Source organism: Electrophorus electricus, chromosome 15 (genome assembly GCF_013358815.1).
Source record: "Electrophorus electricus isolate fEleEle1 chromosome 15, fEleEle1.pri, whole genome shotgun sequence".
NCBI lineage: Eukaryota > Metazoa > Chordata > Actinopteri > Gymnotiformes > Gymnotidae > Electrophorus > Electrophorus electricus.
The window spans coordinates 10,321,389-10,349,216 of NC_049549.1; the positions used below are offsets into that span (position 1 = coordinate 10,321,389).

Consider the following 27,828-nt stretch of genomic DNA (forward strand, 5'->3'; position numbering starts at 1 on the left):
TGTGTGTGTGTGTGTGTGTGTGTGTGTGTATTGGTGTGCATATGTTTGGCATATCAACAAAAAGAACATCAAATGCACAGATCCTTGAGATGCCTCACGTCCTCTTCAGGCATAGTGTTGCCCCTCTATCCACAAAACCGAAACGCATGTACAGAGCAACTCGTCCCTCGGGTGCCCCCCACACACATTCCCATTGGTTTGTACACATAGTCATTGCCTGTGAATCTTCAGAGAAATGTTAGTCAAAACTCAGTGTTCACAATGAACCTCCATGTTACTGAGTTTACAAAAACAACATCTAATGCATTTTTAGAGAGTTTTGGAAGAGCAAAAGTCTGACTGATCTCTGTCTGTTGTCTCTGAATATAATGTATAAACCAGATAACATTTGTTATTATATTTGAAAAACAATACTAGTATACATAATTTTAGTATTGTGTAGTTATATTAGTACTAATACTGTGTGTGTGGGTGTGAGTATGTACTATTATGAATGATAAATTCATTCGCTGCTTCTCCCTCCCTCTGTTAACCCCCAACCCACACCCACCCCCCAACCCCACCCCCACCCCTCATAGGGTGAGCCAGGTTATACAGGCTCTCCTGGACTTCCAGGTACAGTTGGATTTCCAGGAACTGAAGGCCCCCCTGGACAAGCTGGGCCCAAGGTCTGCTTCCCAGTCCACACATAATGTTCATCTTCACCGTTGGATGTTAAAACTCGAAAACAATGAATGTTTTTCAGAAAACAAACAATGTTTTTCAGAATGTGCAACCCGTTTTATTCAGTATTTAATGCATAAGGGCATATTTAGCCTTGAATACATAACATAGGAGACTGCACTTAGAAGTTAATGACACGTTAATAGGAAAAAACAAAACATCAAAATAACAATTTATGTTTATCTTTAATGATGATTACTGGTTATTATATTTACCACTTCATTAGCGTGTTTACTTTACAGGGCAGTGTGGGACTTTCAGGGTTTCCAGGAGACAAAGGCTCTCAGGTATTTCCCCTATGTGTGTGCACTTTTGTGTGGATGCATGCTTTTGTCTGTGTGTGTACACGTATGTTGTTGTGTGGAGGATGCATGCTTGTGTCTGTGTGTGTACACGTATATATTTGTGTGGATGCATGCTTGCGTCTCTTTGTATATGTATGTATTTGTATGGATGCATGCTTGTGTATGTGTGTGTACACATCTGTATTTGTGTGGATTTATGCTTGTGTCTGTGTGTGTACACCTATATATTTGTGTGGATGCATGCTTGCGTCTGTTTGTATATGTATGTATTTGTATGGATGCATGCTTGTATATGTGTGTGTACACATCTGTATTTGTGTGGATTTAGGCTTGTGTCTCTGTGTGTACACGTATGTATTTGTGTGGATGCATGCTTGTGTTTATGCGTGTACGTATGTATTTGTGCATTAGTATGTGTGCATGTGTTCTCTGGCATGCTTGCATGAATGTATATGTGAGTCAACACTGATGAGCCATTTGTAGTGTGTCTTAGAAATAATGCTTTCTTTAATTCTCATTGTCAGGGTCTTCCCGGGAATCCAGGATTGACCGGTCATCCAGGGATACCTGTACGTATGATTTGGGCAGAACGAAAATAATGCCACAACTGACCCTTCTCTGTGTCTGTCATAGGTTGTAGATAATTTTGACCTGAGAAATTTTTAAAAATCTTAGTTCAAACCCTGTTCCAGCCTTGTTTCCTGTCTAAAACCTATTATTTGTCTATTTTGTAATTGGTCTAGAAAATATCCAGGTGGTATCTCCACTGCATAATTCCATCGTATTATAAGTTATTTCCATATTTATCCCCATCATGTCTAATTCATTGGAAGTGCCCACTCCATTCCATAATTATTTGAACGGAGACAGGTTTTGCTGCTTTGGTTCCCACACTCAACCACATTGTTTCTGAAATGTCAGCTTTTATTTGACGGTCTATACCCGGTGATCCATGTTAGGAATTGCAGCCTTTTTAGTATATAGTTTCTCAATTTCAGTCCTCCAGAATTGACAGTTGGCTGCTGAGTTGTTTCTTGACCAGCTGGGTGTTGTCGCATCCATAGTTCATGCAAACGGAGTTATCAGCAGGCCTAGATTTGATTCTAGATTTTGTGTTCACACTACATCTAGTGACTCGTTAGACCAGAGTGGGGATGAACGAAAAACATATTCAATCAAGCAAAACTCCTTTTAGGCTGTTGAACAAACTACAGTCCAGGGCAAGAGCACAGAAGTGTGAAACACAACCTCAAAGAGAAGAAGAAACCAGCATTTACCACAAGATCTAAACCATGGCAAAGCCTTTATATGCAAAAAAACACAAAACAAAAACAGGATCCAAAATATTACAGGCCTGACAGAGCCACAGCAGGGAAAATACCCATTGGCTGGTAATGTCTGCCAATCACTTGGGCAGTTGGGCATCAACTGGTGATGCCTGTGGGTCAGTGGTTTCAGGCGTGCATTGATTGGTGATGGCTGCGCTGAATTGACTGCAAAGAATTTGTATCCAAGCACTAAACATGACAATTTATGTGCCTAGATACTTTAGGTCTGCTGAAATCTATAGACTACACTGACTTTAAAGTCAACTCACTGACTGTCCTGCAGTCCTGAACCCTGTGTACATTTATTGGCCTCGTTCATAGTTTTAATCAAAAGGCCAAGGTCAGCTGGATGCTTGTAATATGCTTCTATAATGTAAATGTATTAGAAACACTGTTTATTAATTTCACTTATGAATACAGCATATTCTGATATTCATATATGCTTTTATATGGACATACACAAAATACCCAGACATTGTCTGTCCTTTATTAAAATAGGTCATTTATGACTGAGGCCACTGGAAACTGGGCGTTAGTGTATAGAAAAGGAAACAAGTTAGTCTTAAAAAGTTAATTTCTAAGTGCACAAAAGTGACTTTAAAAAGGTTGATAACCTCTAAATACAGCTATACAGTAAGTATAATAAGCAGCGTGGTAAGGGCTGTGGTTTCTATATGGTTTGCCCAATATAGGGATAAAGATCTCCAAATCAACATATCGTCGTCCAGCGTTCTGCATCTGATATTATTGTTTTATTTTCAATTGAACTGCTCAAAGATGTTTACTCTCTAGGTTTGATGAACAGGAAGAGAAAGTGATAAACATTTCTTGGTGCCTTTAAGTCATCAGATCACCACTTCTTTAAAGAGAGTGTTTCTGTGTTTAATCCTATGATGTCATTTCCTCTCAGGGAGTCCCAGGAGACAAGGGTCCAATGGGACCACCCGGGAGTCCAGGATGCAATGGCACAAAGGTAGCTGCAGCCACATTAATAATAGTGACATTAATGAGGGAACAGTAATTGACTTCAAGCAATACATTTATCAAAGCAAAAATTATACTGGCCATTCCTTGTGATTTGTTGCTAGGGTGATAGGGGTTTTCTAGGAAATACAGGACGACCTGGACAACCCGGCCGTTTGGTGAGCTGTCAGTGATGTTTTGGCAAATGCTAGTGAAGTTTACTGTAGTCAGTAACCAGTAATCACATGGACAGCCAGAGAGCTCAGATACAGTGTGGTTTCCTTATTTTCAGAATCAGACTGTGAAAGTTCAGTGACATTTTGCTGTTCCTCTTACAGGGACTACCAGGGGAAGACGGTCAGAAGGTGTGTATGCATTTTGTAAAAGTCCTAGCAATGATGTCCACAGGAAACTGCATTTGAAACACTCTACACCGGGCTGGTGCAACATTAAGACTCTTCATACTATGAACACACACACACACACACACACACACACACACACACACACACACACACACACACACAATGTGGTTACCTTCAGTTGTTGTTTTAGTTTTAGTGATCTAATAGTAATATGTGCATAGTGTGATGGTAGCCCCTAAATAATGTTTTGCTTTCCCGTCTTAGGGAGAAGCAATTCACTTTCCTCCTCCTTTAATTCTGGTCGGACAGAAAGGTCAAGATGGTCCGATGGTAAGAATACTGTCTCTGTGTCTCTACATTAACACATCCATCATTTCTGACGCCAGTTTAGACCACTGTCCAGTTTAGAACCAAATAGAATTCCTGTATGTGCTTATTTTTATAATTATTATTATTCATGTTCTTTTTATCTGTTATTCTTAGAATTTTGTGGAGGCAGAGAATGTATTTTATAATCATGTCACATGCTACAATTAAAAAAGACCATTGGGAATCCTCACCTCAATCCTTGATCTCTCAGAGCACATTGAAAGAATGCTTCATTAAAGGTTAATAATTAATTAATAAATGATTTGATAAATGTCTGGATATTGGGCTAAAGGATGTAGGGTTAGGTCAAGGAGGCAATAGTTCAAGCATTGAGAAGAAACCACTAGCTGCTATTATTATCTCCTTTGAAGTTACTGAAGTTAACTGCGATTGTTTTCTTGTTGTCAGACAATAATGACTGTGCATTTATGACCATGAAATAAATAGATCACTGATGTGTGATTGGGTGTTGTTTTGAAAACAGTTAGAGAAGGATGAATCTGATTGGTTTTTGTGTTGCAGGGTGCTCAAGGTCTGCCAGGACCGATGGGACCAGTGGGACCACAAGGACCAGTAGGAAATTGGGGATCTTCAGTAAGAAAACAGATGGAAAAAGTGATGATTTTTTTTTGTACTGGTATCTAATTTATGGTTTTAACAATGTGCATTCTCCTCAGGGACTGAGAGGCAGGCCTGGCCAAGCAGGAGAAAAGGTTATTTTGGACAGAAGTAACATTTGTAAATACGGTCTTCTGGTCGTTGTGTGTATGTGTACTGCCTCACTATGATCATTATGCATTTTTCAGGGTCCAGAAGGTACAGGAATACCTGGTCTCCAAGGTCCAAAGGTCAGCACCACGTTAGCTTGACCCCCATCCCCCACAACTAAACACCTGTATATCTATTTGGCAGCTACACGCATACTAACCTACAACTAAACACATGTATACCTACATCTTCTATCATGTGTGATAAATGATAACTGATCCCTACTTGCTGGTCATTCACAGCCTTGTGGTTCATATTGTACAGGGTGACAGAGGCCCACCTGGTGTACCTGGAACGAAGGGCATCAAGCTATATGCAACAGGACTCAAGGAGCTCAAAGTAAGCTATACGAACGCTAATAATAAGTTCACTGGATCTCAGTAACTCCTTGTTAATTGCTGTCTCACTGTCTACAGGGGGATCCTGGGGATCCTGGAAATCCAGGATGGCCTGGAAATCCAGTGAGTGCCGAGTGCCTTGAAACGCATGCCTTCCTTGCAAATTAAAATTAGTACATTCACCTGCTGAACAGTGTTTGGCTTTCCTATAAAACACAAACCTACACCAGTAAGGAGGCCGCTGACCAACTTAGCGTACTGCAACCTCAGAAACAACTGAGAAATAAATTAGTAAAAACACCCAAAAAATAAGGCATTTTTCTCTTATCTTTTTTCACACAAATATAAGTTTGTCTTAATCATCTGAAAGCTTTGAATAAAACAATGCATCCGTTATGAGATAACGTAAGATCCTTTATTCTTTGTTTAGTAAAATAGCCTTTAATCCCCTTCTTCCTTGTGACAGAACCTTTGTAAGTATCCACCTTTTGCTCCTGTTCTGAAGGGCACATGGGGAGAGGACGGTCGCAAAGGGAAAAAAGGAGACCGAGGGGATCCAGGAGTGCCAGTGAGTCATTCAGGCCGTTCGACGTTTGACAGCCGAATCTCCTGGTTTTCTGTCTCAGTACACGGTTTCATTGTGATATGCCCAATGACACATTACAAACACGGTGGTGACACCTTCGTGTGACGTGATTTAAGATTGGTTGTTATTATTTTGCCCAAGCAGTTTCTATTCATGGTTCATTCATATGATGTGTTGATTTCAAGGGGAAATTTGGGCAGGATGGCAATAATGGGGAGCAGGGCCGTAACGTAAGTGTGCCGCGCCGAGACGTGCCGAGACGCGCCGAGATGCGCCGACATACGCCGAGATACGCCAAGATGCGCCGACATACGCCGAGATACGCCGAGATATGCCGAGATGCGCCGAGATGCTCCCAAATGTCACCCTGCTCGAGCAGAATAACACATTTCTAAATCTCATTTCAAATGAGCCCCTGCAATGCAAAACCATATATCAGCCATTTCCCTTTATTGTGTAATCAGTTATTTTGGCTGTTGATTTTATATAATCTTTGCCTTAAAATAACATTAAAATGCTAAATATGCTTTATTTACATTTACATTTTACCGCAATTGGCAGATGCTTTTATCCACAGCGACTTACAAAAGTGATGTTTATTATTATTTACTTTTATTTATTATTATTTAGAATTACTTTATTCATGTGGGCATTTAAAAATATAACTTGCAGTAATGCTTTAGATTATTGTTTTATTTTGTAGATGAAGAATAGTAAATGGACATGTATGTTTTTTTGTTGCTAGGGCTCAAATGATATAATTACCCTGTACTAGTGAATATAACAGTCTGACAACACACACAGACACAGACACACATCAGAAGCAAACCTCAAATAGATCAGTAATATGTATTTGCTATTGTTTGTTGTTTTTTGCCCTGAAGGGAATTCCAGGGGACAGAGGATCCACTGGGCCAGAGGGAATTTCTGGTTCAACGGTCAGATATGTAGCAACATTTCACCTTTATAACAACATTGCATCTGTCTGTCCTTTCTTCAATCTACAATATATGCTTAATTATATAAAAGCACTGAAATGATTTTACGCTCTCGTTTGTGCATGTGTGTGTGTGTGTGTGTGTGTGTGTGTGTGTGTGTGTGTGTGTGTGTGTGTGTGTGTGTGTGTGTAGGGAGTGCGGGGTGACCGAGGTCTACCTGGTGCAAAAGGAGAAGTGAGTTTCATTTTATACCCGTGCACCAACACCCAGAGATGGATCACATAGACCCCACATACACCTGTAGTTCTGTTCCATAATGTACAGCAACACATGAATGGAAAAGCTATAGTTAGACACTGTTTCACCATCTGTGTGTTCGCATGTGTATGTGTGTAGGTCATTATCTTACAAGAACAAGTGAAAGGCCAGAAAGGACATAGCGGTGGTCCGGGACCTCCTGGGATTCCTGGCAGTCCCGGTAAGGAGCCACTAATGCAGCAACAGAAATGTGTTCCTGCAATCCGTGAGTGTGGATTTAGATTTCATTATACATTTGGCATTATGGATTGTTGTGTAATTTTCACCAGGTCCAATTGGCTTTCCTGGAAGGCCAGGCACTCCAGGTAAATGGTTTTCTGTTTTAAACCACCATGAAACCACTGTTCTAAACTTTTATAAGTGCAACCCATGTGTGTTTGTATTTCTTTTACAAACAACACAGGAAGTAGAAAATAGAATCATTTGTTTGTAATCCAGCGCCGAGTATTCCTGGGCCTCCTGGGAAGCATGGTCCTCCAGGCTATCGGGGGATGAAAGGGGACAAGGGGGAGTCATGCACCTTTGGGACTGGACCTCCAGGAGCCAGTGGGCCTCTCGGGTATCCTGGGATTCCTGGAGAGCCCGGCCCCCGAGGACTGTCCGGTAACCGACCAAACTAAGATGTGTTTTGTGTAGAACTGTATAACCATTAAAAGAACAAATAAGGGATTTTTTTAAAATGGCACAATGCCTTCATTTCTTTCATATTGCCTTGTGTTCTCTTTATGACAAACAACGATTTGCTGCTCTGAATACAATGATTTTATGGTCTGAACTCAACTGTTTGATGTACAGAATTTAGTAAACGTGTCGGGCCTAAGGGGCCCAAAGGAGAGAGCGGTGTCCAAGGACCTGTGGGTGCACATGGTCAACATGGAGAGACAGGTAAGAATGTTCTAGACCTTATGTGAAACATTTAGAACTCTCTGCATGCTGTTCTGAATATTAGATATTAAAATACTTTTCATGGGTGTAAAACATGTTGAACATAAAGCCAGTGTAATGACAATGACCAACAAAGTCATAGGAACACCAAACAGCTTAAATAAGGAATTGTTAGGCAGGAAACAGGTAGGAAAGTTATGATACAGGCACGATACAGAAGGGGCATCGCTTGCAGGTAGGTGTATGAGGTTTAAACAACTCACAAGCCTAAAGGGAATTCCAGAAAACATATTGCAGAAAGAATATTGTCACGGAACGCTTGCCCCCACCGTGTCACATGGTTGGGCCTGCCACGTGCAGTGGGAGGGCTGGTCTATTTAGTAACCACACCTGCACCTCGTCTGTCTAAATGTATATAAACCCGTGGCAAAGAGTGCAAAGTGTTGGTTATTGTTGACGTAGTGTGTGGATGTAACATAGTCAATGTTCATTGTATTAGTGTTCACCGTATGTGTTTAATGTTAATCGTTTCTTGTTTGTATCAATCATGATTGATTCTTGCGAGTGCCGTTAGTGTTTCATGTTAAACGTAAATAAATGTTCGTCCCAGTCGGTGGAGTCTGCGCGTCCTGCCCCTCGCCCTGCGGCACTCGGGCCACTGCGCATTACAGACAGCAAAAGTTGGAAACAGTGAAGGCATAAAACCACCAAAGCACGCAAATCATACAAAAAGGGCATACACCCATGAACTGGAAAAAATTAGACCAGTGCAGTGGTGCCATGAATCAGAGGAGGGGCATTGCCACATTATTCAATTAATTATTCATCAAAATAATTACAGAGATGTTTGGACTCGTATGGGTCTTTATGAAGTTGGGGGTCCGGGTCTTATATTTACAGCTCCATGGTTTAGTATGGTCAGCCCCAGTTGGACTGTTTTGGATACTAATGCTTGTACTTTGCAGCTTTGGCGTGACAAGAGATGTTTTTTCTACTAATGTGGATTGCGTGGAGCTTTGGAGGTCTCCTGGACTTGGGAAAGGAGGTTCTGGGGAGTAAACTTGGGAAAGGAGGTTCTGGGGAGTGGACTTGGGAAAGGAGGTTCTGGGGAGTAAACTTGGGAAAGGAGGTTCTGGGGAGTAAACTTGGGAAAGGAGGTTCTGGGGAGTAAACTTGGGAAAGGAGGTTCTGGGGAGTGGACTTGGGAAAGGAGGTTCTGGGGAGTAAACTTGGGAAAGGAGGTTCTGGGGAGTGGACTTGGGAAAGGAGGTTCTGGGGAGTAAACTTGGGAAAGGAGGTTCTGGGGAGTAAACTTGGGAAAGGAGGTTCTGGGGAGTGGACTTGGGAAAGGAGCTTTTTGGGAGACCTTGCGGTGAGGAAGGGGCCACACGTCTCTGGATTGAGTTTGTTTAAATTTACATTGCTTACATTTTTCTTGTTTATTGAAAGTGCTGACCACCATGCTTGTTCTGACTCATACACTGTGTCTTGTCTTTTATTTGCTGGCTGTTCCAGCAAGTATTTCATGGCCAAAATGATGTTATAGAGCACCCCTAAGAATTGTAATGTTAAAAGTATAAAGGAAAAACAGCCTGATTATTCTAAATAAGTCTCAAAACAGATATAGCTTTCCTCCAGGAAATCCCTCTGGGAATTAGAGATCCATCTATGTGCAGCAATGCTTGGGTCAGTTAAGCAAATCTGCTTTTAGGCTGCTTTCAATTCCAAACCTGAGGGAGAGGCTATTTGAATAAAAAAGCACGTTTTTCCTCCACTACAGTAATATTGTGTGAAAATGGGACATACTTAACTGTCATAAAATTACACAGAATGGGCTTGAAGCTTGATCTAATGGACTGAAAAATGCCAACCTGGGTTTGAGAATGACCAATATAGTAAACCACTGAAAGCATTTGCAGCAAGCTGAGGAACATCAGTGCCTATCTGGCACATCAGCTCCTATCCGGTGCATCAGCAGCTGTATGGCACATTTAGTGATGGCTAGAAAGGTGATAAATCAGAACCTGGCCCTGGTTCTAACTGCACAGCTACAGTGGTAGATGCAATGTATGACATAAACAATGTGAGGCACTGGACCCAATATGCCTAGTTACTGTACAGGTCAGTGGGGAAGCAGTAATGGTCAGGTGGGCGTTCAGCTGCCTTAGGTTGGGTACGTTAACATCATGATGCCAGAGTACACTTTATCATTTTTGGAGACCATGTTCATCAATTCGTAGGCTCCATGTATCTGATATCAATCTCATTAAACACTTTTGAGATGAACCCAAATGTAGCATCTGTTGAATTACATGGTGTTACCATTAAATTCCAAACTCAGAGCACTTGGTAATGAATACAAATAATCATATTAGTTGTGGTGTGACCCTAATTTTGAAATACACTCTAAATGCAGATTAGATGGCACACGCAGATGAGGTGTTTTTTTGTTTTTTTTATCATCCCGTGAAAGCTGTTTTGGACTGAGCTCTTTATGTTTCATTCACAGGGCAGAAAGGAGAACTGTGCACATTTTGCCATTTACCAGAGCTTGTAGTTGGACCTAAAGGACCACATGGTGTCCCTGGTGAACCTGGAGTTCAAGGTAATAAGATGGAGAGACAGAGAGAGAATTTTTGTTGCATTTTTATCTGTTACATTTTCAAAAATGATGCTTTTTGTACAGTGGCATTGTGTGTTTAATAATCTACCTGCAGCTCTATAAATGACAAACAACAAAGAAACAAAAAAGAACAGAATGAATGAGATTCTAGTTTGAGACAGTCCCAGGCGGAGACACTAACAGTGTAGACAGCACATTGTGTCTGGGCAAGACTAATGTGTAACCCACACTGACAAGCCATACTGTGTAAGAGCATGTTAAATATGAGCCCTGATGAGAATAACATCCCATCATTTATTCATACAGCTTTGTCTGTTGTACTACTATTGTCTATAAAGGTATCAATGGCCAACATGGCATTAAAGGACATCAAGGCCATAAGGGTTCGGTAGGTCCACCTGGCCCTAGGGTAAGTCTGCTCTGTTTTTACAAAGCTTTAAATTAGGAATCATTACAACCAGTTTACATGCAAAACAGAGACTATCGAACAGGACCAATCCAACCACTAAAACACAACATACAATATAAAACATGCAATAGTTTTGCATGTTGATGCAATAATTCAGCAAGGCCTAATTATTGTGTGTGTGTGTGTGTGTGTGTGTGTGTGTATACATATACATATACACATACACACACATACATATACACATACACACACATACATACATATATATATATATATAAATAATATATATACTTACACAGACAATAATTATATATATTATTATATATACACACACAAAAATTATTGTGTGTGTGTGTGTGTATATATATATATATACACACACACACACAATAATTAGGCCTTGCTGAATTATTGGATCAACATGCAAAACTATTGCAAGTTTTATATTGTATGTTGTGTTTTAGTGGTTGGATTGGTCCTGTTGGATAGTCTCTCTCTCTCTCTCTCTCTCTCTCTCTCTCTCTCTCTCTCTCACACTTATATATATATATAAAATCTACTACTAAGGCTAGGATAACGAAACAGGCTAACAAATGAAATGCAAGCATTCAAATAAACAATGAACAGCCAAGACACAGGGAACACAACAGGGTTTAAATACAAGACACAAGACTAGGAACAAGGGACAGGTGTGGATAATCAAACGAGGGGTGGAGAAAACGAAGCTACTGCGTGGAACTAAAATACGCAAGACAGGGAAAACATGGAACACGGAAGCTGGGAGGGACTGATCGTGACAATACCTTCTGCCATTTCACACGGTCACTGTAACGGAGTGATCACAAGGCAGATACATTCGCTGAGAAGAGCTAAATTTATTATGATCAAATCCAGAATTAGAGTCGTTTTCACAGTCCAGGGTCATGGAGCCAACACTGATACAGCCAGTATACATAATAAACAGAGACAAAACACATGGTGACAAAAAATGGTAAGGGTTCCGAGAAAACTCAAGGCATGGATTACTAAGACCAGAAAATGCACACGGCCACACACACACACACGAGAGATGAGGGCCAACAAGAAACAGGTGATATCTAATGTAACACCGAAAACCAAAACAAGGACGAGAACTGCAACAGAGAAGGTGAAACTAAGGAATGGACCCAGAGCAGAACATAAACACGAGACAGTGTAACCTGGGAGACAGGATGCTAGGAGGGGCCAATCATGACAGACTGTGGTGCTTTCTACAAACGACAAGATGCTCTTATTCCCACAGCACCAGGGGCTTTGCTGTCTCTGGCTTGGTGGCACTGAGACATGGCAGACTCAGACTATGTGGAGTCCCAGCAGAACAAAATACATACCAGATTGTCACTCTCTCACTGCGTCCTTAGTAGGCTGGTCTTTCTTTCTTTCATTCACTGAGAAGAGTGAGATTTATTAGGGGCAAATCCATAATCAGAGTCATAGTCACAGTCCAGGGTCAAATTGCCAACACAAAGAGTTCTGGGATATATGTCAAACAAGAGACAAAAGCAGATCATAACAGAAGAGGGGAAAAAAGGCTACAATAAGGAACACAACGGAAAACCGGCTATGTACAAAATTACAGGTAGCGCAAAAATACAGAGGCTGTAACAATCAGAGCAAACACAGGATTAACAAAGACCAGCGAACTAACAGGGAAAAACAAAGGCTATAAATATATCGCATATTGAGAATTAACAAGACACAGGTGCTACAAAAGAGAGTAAAATGCAAAACAAGGACAGGAATAGGAATGGAGAAAATGAAACAATGGCATGAGACAGGGAAACCCTGGAGACAGAGATGATAGGAGGGGCAATCATCACAGTCACTTTCATTACGCTCCATAGTCGTTGTGTATCACTAAGACATGGGGTATCACTTGGGCAACTTTGCATAGTATAGAAACTATCCCCAGTTTTTATCTTTATTTTATTGTAATTCTACCTTTAACTCTGCTGCTGTATCTCCAGAATTCCCCCATGGGGATCAATAAATGGAATCTTATCTTAATTATTTATCTTGGAAAAAAAAATCACTTTAACTTGCAGGGTAGTACGGTCGCAACTGACTTTTGAACATATTGAAATGACAATATAATATGTATTGTTAGCATACCGTTACTTAAGTCAGAAATAATAGTGAGAAGTTTCTGGCTCAGACAAATGCCAGGAATAATTCAACTGGATGTGTAGTGTGTGATGTATCATACCTACCTGGTTTACACCAGGTATGATACATCATGCACTACACATGCAGTTCATTTATGCCCTTAAAAGAATATTGTGGAGGAGTAAATCAAATATTTCCCCATTCAGGGACATTCAGGTTATCCAGGAACTCCAGGGGTTCAGGGGCTTAAAGGAGACACCGGCTATATGGAAGGACCCGGGAAGAAGGGGAACACTGGTGACCCGGGATGTAAGGGGAGTTCAGGGCACTCCGGCCGGGATGGCAGGCCAGGAGCACCAGGACACCGGGGTCCCATGGGAGAAAAGGGCTATCCGGTAAGTTCCCAGGTCTGACCAGCAGACACGTATCAATGGACTTAACGGGAACGCAGATGCCTCACATAAGCATGAAGCCTTCCAGCATTAGTGTTAGATTTTTATAGAACAACCACATATACATAGTGCAGGAAAGCAATCAAACATACTTATCAACTTCATCCGTCTCAAAACAGTAATGCTGAGATCTGTGATGAAGAGTAGTAAGGCTCTAATTGCAGAAGTGCATATTTTTTGTATTTTTGGTAGTTTAGAGGTTGTTTATAGAGCAGTATGTAGCCCAGTTTTTTAAAGATGTTTAAGGAAGTTGTGTGCCCTAGTGTTGCAGATTTCTTAAGGGTGATTTGAACTAGAATGATTTCTTGTACTAACACTAGCAAATTTGATATTAGCAAATTAACTTTCAAGATAGTTGACATTATAGTTTTGATCACTTAAGACATTACTGTAGCCTCAGTTTCTGATATTATAGAATGTTTGCGTAAAATATCACCAAGGGAACAGTAACATACCAAAACAGTCCCATGATAACGGCCTGTTCTCATGGTAATCTGTTGCTTTTCAACAGGGTCCATTTGGGACTAAGGGGGACGGGGGCTTCACTGGGGTGGATGGGTTCCCTGGCCCCCCTGGGCCTATAGGAGGAATGGGCCCACCAGGGTTGGGGCCAGAAGGGGCCCCTGGAGAGAAGGGCATCAGTGGTATTGAGGGTCCAATAGGGAATCCTGGGGAACAAGGTATGATGAAGTACAAAGGGTGGCTTTTTTAAACTTGAATAAACTGACAGAAATGCTCTTCTTCTTGGTCACATTGTAATCGAGCAGCACTGAAGAAAATGACAGCTCAGTTTGCGTTTAAGCTCAAGTTTTAATTAAGAAACAAGGAATGTGAGGATAGTCTATATTTTTAATAAAGACACAAGTGGAAGCCTCTGTTTGACGCATAGATTAGTATATGGTGAATTGTTTTTAAAATGGATTAGGGTTCTACACATTTCACCCGGGCCACACAGTAATGCTAGGGAAAGATGCCTGCAACTTTTTGTTCTCAATTTTGACAGAGCCATTAAATTTAAACATGAATTTACAAGCCAACTCTCCCATGACGCTCTCATAAACTGTCCTTCCTGTAAAAGGGAACTTTTTTGTAGAAAGTGCTAAGAATTTCAACCAAGCATAAGTCATTTCAGCAGAAGGACCGGAAACAACATTAAAATGACATAAAAACTGTGAAAAGAAGGTTGGCAGAAAAGACACAGATGTAAAGAGCATTGTTACAACTCCCAGAACACACACACACCCATACATATGCATGGTTTTGTGCAATTTGTGTTGGTATCCCTGATTTGCTGTTTGATCATTAAAAAAAATAAATAAAAAAATCACAGGTGTTTCTGGGATGTGTCTGGCAGGCGCAAAAGGTGAACCTGGAGAAGTGCACAGCATACCAGGAGACCCAGGGCCACCTGGAAGGAAGGGTCCACAAGGTCCAAAAGGCCTGCAAGGTGAGATGAAGGTGCGAGAGGTCATGTGAAGAGAAGGCGCGGGAGAACACGGATGTGCTCTATATACCCAGGACACCGGAGCTCTGTTTTTGTGCGTATGCCAAAGATTTACAATTTTTATTTTGGTTTTTGTCTTTTTTTCCTTTCCTTTCCTTTTCATTTTAGGGCCATTGGGAGATTGGGGTTTGCCAGGCTTCCCGGGACACTGTGGCGAAAAAGGCGAGAGAGGAGTGAGCCAGCCAGGAGAAGAAGGGCCAACAGGACCCAGAGGTCAGACTGGGTGTGTGTGGGGTGTAAATGTCACTGTGTGTGTGTGTGTGTGTGTGTGTGTGTGTGTGTGTGTGCGTCCACAGAGGTGGACAGGAGGGGTGCAACCTTCTTCTGGAGCCTGTGCTGTCGACAGGCGCGTGACCACCGCGTGATTTGGTTACATGGCCGCGAAACGTGTGGGTCATGTTTGGGTAACCAGGAGAGCCTGAGCTAGATGGGCTGGGAAGGAGCAGGGAACAAATAAAAGGAAATGTGCTCGGTGTGGCTGAGCCTGTAACCGGATGCAGGGTGTGGACATGAGTGAAGCTTCCCTTGCCCACGAGACCTCCATCCTGTGCATGAACCTGCAGTGGTGACCCTTACATATGTTCTAACAAAGAACCCTTACATATGTTCTAACAGAACCCTTACATATGTTCTAACAGAACCCTTACATATGTTCTAACAAAGAACCCTTACATATGTTCTTTACAAAGAACCCTTACATATGTTCTAACAGAACCCTTACATATGTTCTAACAAAGAACATATGTTCTTTACAAAGAACCCTTACATATGTTCTAACAAAGAACATATGTTCTTTACATAGAACCCTTACATATGTTCTAACAAAGAACCCTTACATATGTTCAAACATCTTTTTTAGCACTACTCCGAATTCATGTCATTTTAATAAGCATAAGATCCACAGCCCCACAGATCCACAGCTCTCATGTAATTAGGCTAACATTCTTACACTAACATTTCCAGTTATACTATTACAGTGTTATATGAATTGTGATCTGCATATCCTTTAAAGGGATTTTGATATTGGTCTGCATTTAAGTGTGTGTGTGCGTGTGTGTGTGTGTGTGTGTGTGCGCGTGCATGTGTGTGCATGTGCGTGTGTGTGTGCGTGTGTGTGTGTGTGTGTGTGCATGTGCGTGTGTGTGTGCGTGTGTGTGTGTGTGTGTGAGTGTGTGTGTGTGCGTGTGCGTGTGCGTGTGTGTGCGTGTGTGTGTGTGTGAGTGTGTGTGTGTGTGTGTGTGTGTGTGTGTGTGTGTGTGTGTGTGCGTGTGTGTGTGTGTGTGTGCGTATATTTCCAGAACGTGTGAAAGAAAGAATACAGATATGTAGCCTGATTATAGAAGTGGGGAGTATCTATGCATCTTGTATTTGGCTGTTCTGTTGATATCAATTTGTTGGGGAGGACACTGATGTAGGAATATAATGAGAGCTGTCCAGCTTGAGTTGAATTCAGTGGTTTTGTTTTTGATTTAGGCATAAAGCCGCTGTAATGTGAGCAAAGGGGGTTGTGAGGTGGGAGGGAGTATAAGACAAGCCGTTTAGGTCAGAATTCATACTGGAGTTGACTTGAATTTCACTCACTATCAAACTCACACACATGCACCATTATACCTCTCTCACACACTATCATTCTCTCTCAAATAAAATTATTTGTAGAGAGATACAAACACAGTTCATGTACACAAAACGAATGAATGCAACGGATTAGTTTTCCCTGACTTTTTTAATGGGATCTACATAGTCTACATAATCAGCTTCCTGGTTTCTCTTCCTGTTCAGGTGAGAAGGGCGTGCCTGGTCCTCCTGGGCCATCAAGCACTGGGAGCAAAGGACGGCCCGGACCCCCAGGACCACCTGGGATGCCAGGGTTAAAGGTAAACATGATGACATCATATGAAACAATCACGGAATACATTAAACAAGGCATTATGAAGATGTCTTATAAAGCTGTAGATTAAATGACACAAAAGTGAAAATAACAACAAAATGACTCCATATGCTATTACAAATAAAATGCAAAAAAGTAAAGCTCATTAACACTCAAACAAAGGAAATCTAATTGGGACATCGTATTAGGAGGCCACATGTAAATTCTTTTCAGTTAGAGATTCTGGAACCCTGCCCAAACAACTCAGATATATGTGAGGGATCAATTTAATAAATCTACACTATATGAAAAGATTGGATTCCACCCAGGCCAGAAATCTAGAATGAGTTCATATTGTCAGCCTTGCATATTTTGAAAGAAGAATGAGTAATAGACATTTGGTGCCTTATAATCATACATGTTTTCAGGCCCAGCATTCTGTGTTTACCGAAGTATTCAGAACCTGACCTCAGTTTCTATGTCTTATAGAAGTACAGAGACTCAGAGGCCTGACCCTAGATCATTATTCTTGCTCTGAGATGATTATACTTTATCTTTATAATCTCTCTCCCTGTTGTCATTAGGGTGCAATGGATTTTGGCTCTCCAGGGGAGGCTGGTAGACCAGGGTCCTCAGGGGATGATGGGGCACTTGGTCCTGCTGGAGACTCAGGTGGCCCTGGAGCCAAAGGATCATGTGGGCAACCAGGGAGAGCTGGAGACCCAGGCAGTAAAGGTGTGAGAATTCACAGCACGTTCTCTCTCTCTCTCTCTCTCTCTCTCTCTCTCTCTCTCTCTCACACACACACACACACACACACACACACACTCACTTGCTCACGTATCGGTTCAGGTACCAGAGGATATGATGGTGCTCCAGGGTTGATGGGCCCTCCTGGAGTCTGTAGTCCTGGATTCCAAGGTAGAAAAGGACCTTCAGGTCTGAGAGGAAACTGTGGAACTAAAGGTAAAAAATCTCACAGGTGGAACTTTCTTTTTTTTCTTAATACTGTATGATGAATACTTCCTTTATTGTTACTAATACTTCTGCAGCATAAATTAAACATATTCTTTTCATGCAGTGTAATGCCCTATGGCATACAACTACCAATAAATAACTAATATGCCAAAGTGGTATAGAATATTTAATAAGCACATATAACACAGTAATAACTTGCAGGGCTCTCTGGGCAGAGAGGTGTGCAGGGGGACCCAGGACTGTCTGGTCAGGGCCTGCCTGGTTCAGAAGGCCCATGTGGGGAGCCTGGATGTAAAGGAGAACCGGGACGGTTTGGACCGTGTGGTCTGAAGGGGATGAGGGGAAGGGACGGCATACCTGGAATCCCAGGTGTTCCTCCTGCTGACACACACACACACAAACACACACACACACACACACACAGACACACAGACACTCACTCACACACAAACACACACACTTACACACACTCACTCACACACACACACACACACACACACACACAATCACACACACTCACTCACACACACACACACACACACACACACACACACACACACACACACACAAACACACACACACACACACACACACAGACACACACAGACACTCACTCACACACAAACACACACACTTACTCACACACACTCACTCACACACACACACACACACACAATCACACACACTCACTCACACACACACACACACACACACACACACACACACACACACAAACACACACACACACAGACACACACAGACACTCACTCACACACAAACACACACACTTACTCACACACACTCACTCACACACACACACACACACACACACACACACAATCACACACACTCACTCACACACACACACACACACAGACACACAGACACTCACTCACACACAAACACACACACTTACTCACACACACTCACTCACACACACACACACACACACACACACACACACACAATCACACACACTCACTCACACACACACACACACACACACACACAAACACACACACACACAGACACACACAGACACTCACTCACACACAAACACACACACTTACTCACACACACTCACTCACACACACACACACACACACACACACACAATCACACACACTCACTCACACACACACACACACACACACACACACACAAACACACACACACAGACACTCACTCACACACAAACACACACACTTACTCACACACACTCACTCACACACACACACACACACACACACAATCACACACACTCACTCACACACACACACACACAATCACACACACTCACACACACACACACACACACACACACACACACACACACTCACTCACTCACACACGCACACACACACATGCTGGATATAGACATTGTGGATAGGAGACCTGTTCCACATAGTCGTGGTACCAACATTACTTAAGGCTGTTAGCTCTATAAAGCTTTTCTTTCTGTAGTAAGTTCAGTGTCAAAGTCTCAGATGAACAGAACGCGCACACACATGTACAAAGAATAGTCCAAAATATGCAGGTGGGTTCTGGTTCTGAGGGCAGTGTTTGTTTCCAGGCCATCGAGGGGATCAGGGACCTCCCGGACGCAGTGGTCCTTCTGGGCCTCCTGGACATCCTGGACTTCCTGGACGGCCTGGACCTAAAGGTGCAGATATGCACACCTATTTGTGCATGCACACACACACACACGATAAAGATGACAGTGATGATGTCTGTTTGCAGGTGTGATGGGTGCTGATGGGGCATCAGGTTACCGAGGTATCCAAGGGGATGTAGGAGCACCTGGTGAACCAGGGCACAAAGGGAAAACAATACAAAATCACTCTCCTGGAGATCCTGGAGTATCTGGAATCTCAGGTAAAGACAATATACAGTAACTGTATTAGTACAATAACTAAAATAAGTAATTAAAATTCAGATTTTACATTCTCCCTTTAAGTCAGATTTTGCAAGATAACAAAAATGTCCACTATAGCTATGCAGTTGATAACCAGGTATACATAACATTTCTGACTAGCAACTATGGTCCCATAGACTTACTGAGTAAATGCACAGAACATAAAGTTAGAGTGTTCCTTGACTCCAAGGCTCCAAATATCATACCTTACAAATTAACTGAGATCTTAGCTTTTAATGAACTCAGAGGTTATCTTATCAACTGAGAGCTTAGCTTATGCAGACACATTAACGCAATACCTAATACCAGCATTCTACCATCTCAGAAATATAGACAAATAGATGTTTATGCATGCTTATAAATCCATAAATGGCTTAAGAGCTAAAGACCTAAATCTATGACATGCTAAAAGAAGAGTGCAGGGGACCCTGCCCTGGCATCATGGTTCCCAAGGCAACGCCACTATATTTATTTACCTCCTGGTTTTGTTTCCTTGTTTTGGTTCCTTTTGGTTTCACCCTCTAGTTAGTATTTCGTTAGACCTCGTAAGTCTTTGTAAATCCCGTGTTTGTGTTCTGTTGTTGTGAAGTCTCGTCAACTCGTCTTATGTTCCTGAGCCATTTGTTATCACGTCTGTTTCATCTGTTATTAGATCTCCACGTTTAACTGGATTACCCTCTTTGCCTGTTTCCTGTCTGTTTGGTTTGCTTTGCTGAATGCTTTTGTGTATTTACAACCTTGATTTATGTTCTTTGGATCACTGTGGACTACGTGTGTTCTTTATTAAACTGCATTCACCATATTGCCTGCGACTCCATTTCGGTTTGTGCTTGGAACGTTATAGAATGAAGCTCTTTATTTAAAAATAAAATCAAAACAGCCACAGAAAAAAAAAACCCTACAAGAAATACAACCCCTCACCCACAAAAAAACCTGAAAATAAAAACAGAGGAAACTAATTCTACATATAGTAGGCCTGTAAGAATCTCAGATGGAGAAATCCATGACATGCGCTGCATAGTCCCTGTTCTGTATAAACTGTGTTCATGTTGATGAAACAGTAAGATGTCCCCACCTATTTTCAAGCAGTTCACAGTTTTGACATGGTAGAGCACCACTAAAACGAATGCTGTATGTAGCCTATGACCTTCTATTTGGTGTCTTTGGCATCGTGTAGGTGGTACTGGGCCTACCGGGTCCAAAGGGGATGTTGGAGACCCAGGTCCCGTTGGCAACAGTGGGAAAAATGGAGTTCCAGGTCTGCCTGGGCCACAGGGTAAAAATCTCCAGTACAGTTTAAAACCAGAACTGTAGCAAACTCTGTAAAACAACTAAATGTCTCATTATCTTCGGTTACACCTTTTCCTGCTTCACCATCTCACAATGCTCTCATTGTTTTCCTGCTTCACCATCTCACAATGCTCTCATTGTTTTCCTGCTTCACCATCTCACAATGCTCTCATTGTTTTCCTGCTTCACCATCTCACAATGCTCTCATTGTTTTCCTGCTTCACCATCTCACAATGCTCTCATTGTTTTCCTGCTTCACCATCTCACAATGCTCTCATTGTTTTCCTTCTTCACCATCTCACAATGCTCTCATTGTTTTCCTGCTTCACCATCTCACAATGCTCTCATTGTTTTCCTGCTTCACCATCTCACAATGCTCTCATTGTTTTCTCACTCCCTCTTCCTCTCTTTTCCTTACAGTTTACCTCTTATTCTTGTTCCCATGTTTTTTTCACCTGTTTTCTCTCTATTTATTCCTCCCCCATTCTTTCTCAAATCATCTTCCGTTATTTATCTTGCACTCTTTCGTGCTCATAGTTTCTCTTTTTCTTACATGTTTTCTCTCTTCTGTCTCTTTCTTCACTCTGTCCCCCACAGGTCCTGATGGAGACCCAGGGGGCGATGGGGTCCCGGGTGACCCTGGTTTCCCTGGCCTAGTAGGGGATCCTGGACATACGGGGTTGCCAGGTAATATTTGCAGATGCATAGGCAATGGTTTCCCTAGAGCTCGCTATGTTTGCCTGCTCTCCATCTGCATGGCCTTGCATAGATCCTGATGGGGTCACTTGTTCTTGAAATTCAGTGTCTCTCCTTCACTTCTGTGCCAGGTATCAAAGGTCACAAGGGTTTGCCTGGTGTCAAAGGACCACGTGGACCCCCTGGATATCCAGGTCCAAAGGGACTCAAAGGGATGAAAGGTGAACCCAGCAGCCCTGGGCCAGGAAGCACAGGATATGCTGGAGAGAAGGTGCCCTTTACAATGACCAGTGCACATCTCATGAGAAAATAAGATCTCATTATTAGAAATAACAAACTCATTCTTATTAATTGGTCCGACTAAACTGCCATCACAGGTAGCATTTGTAATTATTTGTTAGATATTTAGCTGTTAGTTTTTCATGATGATTCCACTACAGTAGTTCTTTCTTCCTCTCTCTGTCTGTCCTTCTCAGGGTGAGCAAGGTTCACAAGGAAGTACAGGCCAAAAGGGAGAGAAAGGGTCGTGTGGCCCTCCTGGGGGTCTGGGCCCAGATGGGTCCAGCGGAGCACGAGGAGGTAAAGGGCCACCAGGAACGCCAGGTACTTTTCTTTCCTCTGTGGTCCAAGGCTCCTCCCTTTTTCCCTTTGCCCAGATCACTGTCTCTGACCTAATGGATAACATTGTTACCCACTGAAGTCATTCTCAAGCATCACAGGGAGTCAGAGTTTCCTGTTCATTCAATCCACTCTCTTTCTCAAACATAGAAATATATATATATATATATAGTGTAAAAAGAGGTCCCTTGATCTTTCTCTTTTTACTTTCTTTTTCCTGTTCTTTCTTTCTCTCTCTCTCTCTCTCTCTCTCTCTCTCTCTCCCAGGACACCAAGGACTACCTGGCGATAAAGGCTATGATGGACCACCAGGCCCCCCAGGGTTTCCAGGCCTGAAGGGCCCACCAGGTACCCCATTCAGTAAACATGTTTTATTGTCATTTTGTGCATGTGTTTTCTCAAATGATGAGTATGAAAGTTGAGGTTCATCCATTGGAAGGGCACCAGCAATTCCAGAAAGCATTCTCCTATCTGTGTCTGGTTTCACTGGGTCTCAGGCTCCCCAGGGCCAGCAGGTGTACCTGGGCCTCCAGGATATAAAGGAAACCAGGGCCGAGACGGTATTCCTGGACCACCCGGGGGCCAAGGAGAGGCAGGGGGTAAAGGACTACTTGCACACAAACCTGTTCCTTCAGGTTTTTTTCATGCCAGCATGGCGAGTGTATCCACAGTGTCAGGGCTGCACACAGACATGTACACAGACAGCAGGGTGTTCAGACAGCAGGGTGTACGTGAACACAGGTGTCTGTCACAGATGAAGTGCACATGCACACTTCTGCACACACATGCTTACACACACGAACAAACATCGACTTTTGAATGATATTGAATTATGTTTTGCCATTTAAAGCTCCTGGATATGGATCTTTTGGGCCAAATGGAGAGAAAGGTGCAAAAGGTGATTGTTTTGTTACTAATCATCCTTACTAACTGGCATTAATTGCTTTTTAACATCAGTTATTATTTTGCTATAAATAAAGCTATAGTTGCTTACTTGATTAACGTAATGCATGAAGTGGGTAAATCTTATGGCTCTTATGAATATAAAGTACTGGTGGTGTATTGGGTCAGTGCAGCTCCTACCCCTGACCTGCGCTGTTGCACACTGAAGGCTGGTTACAATATTTCACATAAATCCAGAGAGTAGCTGCAGTGTACTACTTTGTAGTAAACAAAGTTTGTGATATAGACATAATTGTATAGAAAATTAAAATTAAACTAAAATTAAAAAATGACAGAAGCATGTTCACTTGTTTAATTTCTGTCTCTTTTGAATGGTCTGTCTGGCATGGTCAGGCCCTGTAGGGGAGCCAGGGTATGATGGCGACATAGGACCACCGGCTGAATGTGGCCCTGCGGGGGACAGAGGGCCCACAGGTCCGCAAGGACCCCCAGGATTGCCTGGGAAGCCCGGCTTAAATGGACGATGTGTGGAAGGGCCCAAGGGACACCAAGGTGGCATTGCACCACCAGGTGAACCAGGTGAGCTGGTCATTATTACTGTGCTACAAACAGAAGGTTGATGGTTTATTTAAGAAAAGTTGCCTTCTTTTCAGTTGGCCACCACTTCACCATGTAACACTGAAACACAAACACTCGTAAAATGATTACAAGAGTGAAATACATCCATGTGGTATTTTAGGGCAATTAAGATGTGTGTCATATGCATGTGTATGTGTGTGCCATGAAGGTTGCCCAGGGCAACGTGGTCCTCCCGGGCCCTGTAGCCCAGGGTGGAAAGGTGATAAGGGCCACAATGGGGCAGTAGGCCAAGATGGACCTCCTGGTGTCAGAGGAGATATTGGCCTATTGGGGGTATCAGTGAGTACCTAAAAGAAAATCCTCACACTTTGTTTTTCCACTGTTCATAATCACTCCAACTATGACAAGTATTTCAATTTTATAACTTAACACTAGTTATCATATTTACTGTCATATGGCAAAAAGATGCATCAATTTATTAACTATAGTTTAACAGTTCAAGGCATGTTCCCCAAAAGTAGCAGACAAGACATTTATTCACACACAATAAGTACATTTCATCATCGTGGATCTTTTTCATGATTAAAATTAACAGAGGGATGTGTGTACAGGGGCGAAGCACCCCTGGTGGACACTCTAGGAGGGTAGGACCACCTAGACGGACCTGACTGTAGATGAGAAGGAGCAAGGAAGGAGAATGGAGAAAGAGGCAGTACTGAAAAAGAAACCAGGCCTCAGGCACAGGGTTTTAGCTGAAGGAGTGGAGAACTAAGAGCACACAGCTGAAATTGAGGGGAACTTGGGAGTGACCAACTTAGGAAGCGTGGACAGTGCTTAGTGGAGGCATAGTGGAGGATGGATTTACAGGTGAGCAAGCCACTTATAACTAAAAAAAAAAAATTGGAACAAAGCCTCACTAGACTTGTCTGGTGCAGTGAGTGAACCAGGGTCTGCCCAAGTTAGGGACCCAGACTCTATCCATGACTCTATAGGTGAAAGAAAGGGGACAAGACCCCTTAAGAAACAACTTGAGCTAAACACAAAGGAAGCCTGTCCCTCATAGAACAGGTGAGAAAGACAAGCAGAGAATCTCATACTTTAGAGGCCCAATCACCAACGAGCATAGGGTACATGTTGCACACACCAAGGCTTCACACAGAGTGGCCTTTGTGAAGCTGTTATATACGGTGGGTCCACGTGAGGCAGCTCAAGCTAACGAGCAGCGATTCGAGCCCAGCTCGTAGGCTCCCTCTGGTGGCAGCGCGCTGGTGTTTCCACCCATTACAGCGGTTACAATAGTATGTTAGGCTACATAATAGAATATCCTGATTTAAAAAAAAAAATTGAAATATTAGAAGAATGGCTCTGTAGCACAAATCTAAAAAACACTTGCTGAATTTACAGGGTTATAAAGGGAGTAAAGGACTTGGTAACAAAGGAGACAGAGGGCTAAAGGGTGAAGTTGGACTTCGCGGTAAGATGCCAAAACAATGAGTTGCTATTACACAGTAGCAAACACAACGTTGTTTCAATGTGATTAAAATATCTGTCACTTAAGAGACGTTTCTGGCTGCTAATCAAGGATAGATGTAAGAATGTATATAATTAGATATTTTCAGATAATTAGATAATATGCTTACATTATTTCCACCATACTGAGCATACCTGTTACCTAGGTAACTAGTTACCCTTGGCTAAATAGCTAACATTAGAGCTAGGTAATTTTGTAGCATTACTAGCTATCTACTTAGTAACATTAACTACACCGTTGTTGTCATTTAGCATGGCTTTGGTATCTCCCCATCAATGTAAATAACATAACAACAGTGTAGCTAATGTTAGCTATATTGCCAAGGGTAAATACTGTAGTAGTAGAATTAAATGTTATGAAGATCTGTAAAACTTGTTCCATACTTTAGGATGAAAACAGTTATGCGTCTAATGCATCTAATTCTCCAGATGTGTAGGGGTAACTGATAGACTGGTGGAGTCTCTGTGCACTGTAGTGTCTTCTACATCAGCTGTTACAGAGGAGTCTAGTCTAATTGTCTAGTCTAAGGTCGCTCATGGAGTAACGCTGTCACATGGGGAGCAATGAGCATGTGTGTGTGTGTTTATCTTTCTCAGGTCAAAAGGGAAATGTAGGGTTAAGCGGCCCAGCAGGATTTGCAGGACCAAAAGGACTTCAAGGATGTCCTGGTGAGGCTTTGCAAAACTATAATAGCCAGAAAAAGGGCTTTTTTTTTTGGTGGGAGACAATTTAATGTATTTTGAATACAAGTTCAATATATAATCTAATCTAAAATTTGGAAAGTAGCTAAGCAATTTTGCTTTGCATGTTGGTCCGGACTGATATTGAAATGAATATTTTTAGTTCCTATAAGAGTTTTGATGTAGAAATTAATTAAATAAAATGTGTCATGGGCATAGAACGAGATTAATACAAGAAAGAACAAGAAGCACATGCAAGTCTCCAGCAAGGGGGTCAGTACTGTGCCAAAGTGCACCTGTCTATGCTCGTTGGGACAGAATCAAAACTAGCTGATGCAGTAAATGTTTGTCCTTATTGTTCTGTTCAGGTGTGAAAGGCCCTGATATGGTGTACCAATTAAAAGCTCACCCTGGAGATCCAGGTCCACCTGGGCAGCAAGGAGGAATAGGAGGTGTTGGACCAGACGGGCCAGTCGGACCCTCTGGGCTAAAAGGTCTCCACAGGACAGCACACACAAAAAGGAGCATACTGTATCCACATACATTCACAAAGACACCACACAAATACACACACACCAGCGAAGCGAGGTGTGTACACACGTTCAGGACAGGAGCGTTCAGAGCATTCCTGCTCTGTCACCAAGACCATGTGAAGAATAAAAACATCATCATCAATGTCTGTCCCATTTCCATGCAGGGAAAAAAGGTCCTGAAGGGGCCAGCGGCCAAGCTGGCAGCCCTGGGGTCCCTGGACCATCTGGTGAAAAAGGCAGCAGAGGTTTACCAGGGCTATCAGGTAAGCATTGAGGTCTAGCCTATCTTGAGAGACCAGCGTTTAGTGCATATGTTTGGACAGATACAAACTGTTGCTACTGTGAAGCCTGTGAAGTGATGATTAAATGTAAATGCATGAATGAAAAGGTTCTAGGTTTCTGCATGAATGGCTCCTAAAATTATTTGGGAGCTTTGTTTTAAGAAAGCGGTTTGCTTTGCACTTAAAAGTATTTCGTGAAAAAATGTTGCTCACAAAGCATTAACAGTTTCAAAGCTTCCATTTGCAGCATTTAGCTGGGACTTTTATCCAAAGTGACTTACAATAAAAACTGAACACAATTTAAGGGCTTGCTCAAGGGCCCAATAGTGGCCTCATGGCAGTGTTGGTGGTTGAACTAGCAACCTTATAATTACAAGTCGCATACCTTAACCACTGCACTACCACAAACACACGCTTAGTTATAAATATGGCATATGCTTTGAAAGAGATGTTAAAGCCATGGAGCTGCCAGACAAGTAAATATTTAGTAAAAACATTTCAGGTAAAAATTAGGATGTTTCGTTGTTATTCGTTATGATTTTTTGTGAACAAAGCATTTTTTTCTACTAGTGATTGCATTTTATATTACTGGCTTTTGAAAGCAGGAATGCAGTTTGTACGCTCACCTAGTTGCTCTTATAAACTGGTAGATGACACCAGTTTTTGAATGACACATTCGTGACAGTTGGAGTGGGCTGCTACAATTCTCATGAGCTCTTGTAGCAAGAGCTCTTCATGTGTGTCATTTAAGAGAGTTTTCTGAAGTTCATGTACAAAAATGTTTTTGCCCATTGTCATGTTGCATGACATATGCTGTTCTGGGTTTTAGATCACAAACATACATCCTGATAGGGCAGTTATCTATTTAGCCCAATCTATTGAGAAATTCTACAGCAAAATGAAAAAATTCCCAATAGACTGGGTTGACTAGATAATTG

The 27,828-nt window shown here is 42.1% G+C and overlaps 3 protein-coding genes and 1 long non-coding RNA gene across 4 annotated transcripts in view; all 4 read left to right on the plus strand.

Moving 5' to 3' along the window:
- The first annotated feature begins 637 nt into the window (after window positions 1–637).
- LOC113588977 (short-chain collagen C4-like) lies at window positions 638–4,841 on the plus strand. Its single transcript, XM_027028397.2, has 9 exons — window positions 638–668; window positions 966–1,010; window positions 1,553–1,597; window positions 3,267–3,329; window positions 3,445–3,498; window positions 3,658–3,684; window positions 3,949–4,014; window positions 4,576–4,647; window positions 4,731–4,841. The coding sequence occupies exons 4-9, from the start codon at window positions 3,291–3,293 to the stop codon at window positions 4,839–4,841; spliced, it is 369 nt and encodes a 122-aa protein (XP_026884198.1). The 5' UTR covers window positions 638–668; window positions 966–1,010; window positions 1,553–1,597; window positions 3,267–3,290.
- Window positions 4,842–4,857: 16 nt separating this feature from the next.
- On the plus strand, window positions 4,858–5,711 carry LOC118242549. Its single transcript, XR_004776909.1, has 4 exons — window positions 4,858–4,901; window positions 5,086–5,160; window positions 5,238–5,282; window positions 5,665–5,711. It is a non-coding gene; the product is annotated as an uncharacterized LOC118242549 (long non-coding RNA).
- Window positions 5,712–7,492: 1,781 nt separating this feature from the next.
- LOC113588978 (collagen alpha-1(III) chain-like) lies at window positions 7,493–24,216 on the plus strand. The gene is made up of 21 exons (XM_035534368.1): window positions 7,493–7,604; window positions 7,797–7,886; window positions 10,396–10,491; window positions 10,848–10,918; window positions 13,270–13,458; window positions 14,027–14,195; window positions 14,870–14,962; window positions 15,128–15,232; window positions 16,799–16,893; window positions 17,496–17,621; window positions 18,080–18,233; window positions 19,438–19,527; window positions 19,605–19,739; window positions 20,957–21,055; window positions 21,906–22,036; window positions 22,242–22,368; window positions 22,651–22,731; window positions 22,881–22,982; window positions 23,234–23,281; window positions 23,680–23,865; window positions 24,074–24,216. Exons 1-21 carry the CDS (start codon window positions 7,493–7,495, stop codon window positions 24,214–24,216), a joined length of 2,442 nt encoding a protein of 813 aa, XP_035390261.1.
- Window positions 24,217–26,005: 1,789 nt separating this feature from the next.
- Window positions 26,006–27,828, plus strand: part of LOC113588981 (collagen alpha-3(IV) chain-like) — a 5,914-nt gene continuing 4,091 nt past the window's right edge. The window contains exons 1-3 of the mRNA XM_035534320.1: window positions 26,006–26,064; window positions 26,445–26,570; window positions 26,774–26,872. Coding sequence (XP_035390213.1) covers window positions 26,462–26,570; window positions 26,774–26,872 — 208 coding nt within the window. The 5' untranslated portion in view covers window positions 26,006–26,064; window positions 26,445–26,461. The remainder of the gene's footprint in view (window positions 26,065–26,444; window positions 26,571–26,773; window positions 26,873–27,828) is intronic.

What these genes read in the sequence shown, in the direction of transcription:
- LOC113588978 (XM_035534368.1), top strand. Translation starts at nt 7,493, where the DNA reads ATGAAAGGGGACAAGGGGGAGTCATGCACCTTTGGGACTGGACCTCCA. An exon ending in CGGCCCCCGAGGACTGTCCG is followed by an intron (nt 7,605 to 7,796) that starts GTAACCGACCAA and finishes TTTGATGTACAG; the next exon opens with AATTTAGTAAACGTGTCGGG. An exon ending in AGGGCCAACAGGACCCAGAG is followed by an intron (nt 15,233 to 16,798) that starts GTCAGACTGGGT and finishes CTTCCTGTTCAG; the next exon opens with GTGAGAAGGGCGTGCCTGGT.
- LOC113588977 (XM_027028397.2), top strand. Translation starts at nt 3,291, where the DNA reads ATGGGACCACCCGGGAGTCCAGGATGCAATGGCACAAAG. An exon ending in CTGGACAACCCGGCCGTTTG is followed by an intron (nt 3,499 to 3,657) that starts GTGAGCTGTCAG and finishes TTCCTCTTACAG; the next exon opens with GGACTACCAGGGGAAGACGG. An exon ending in CAGGGGAAGACGGTCAGAAG is followed by an intron (nt 3,685 to 3,948) that starts GTGTGTATGCAT and finishes TTCCCGTCTTAG; the next exon opens with GGAGAAGCAATTCACTTTCC.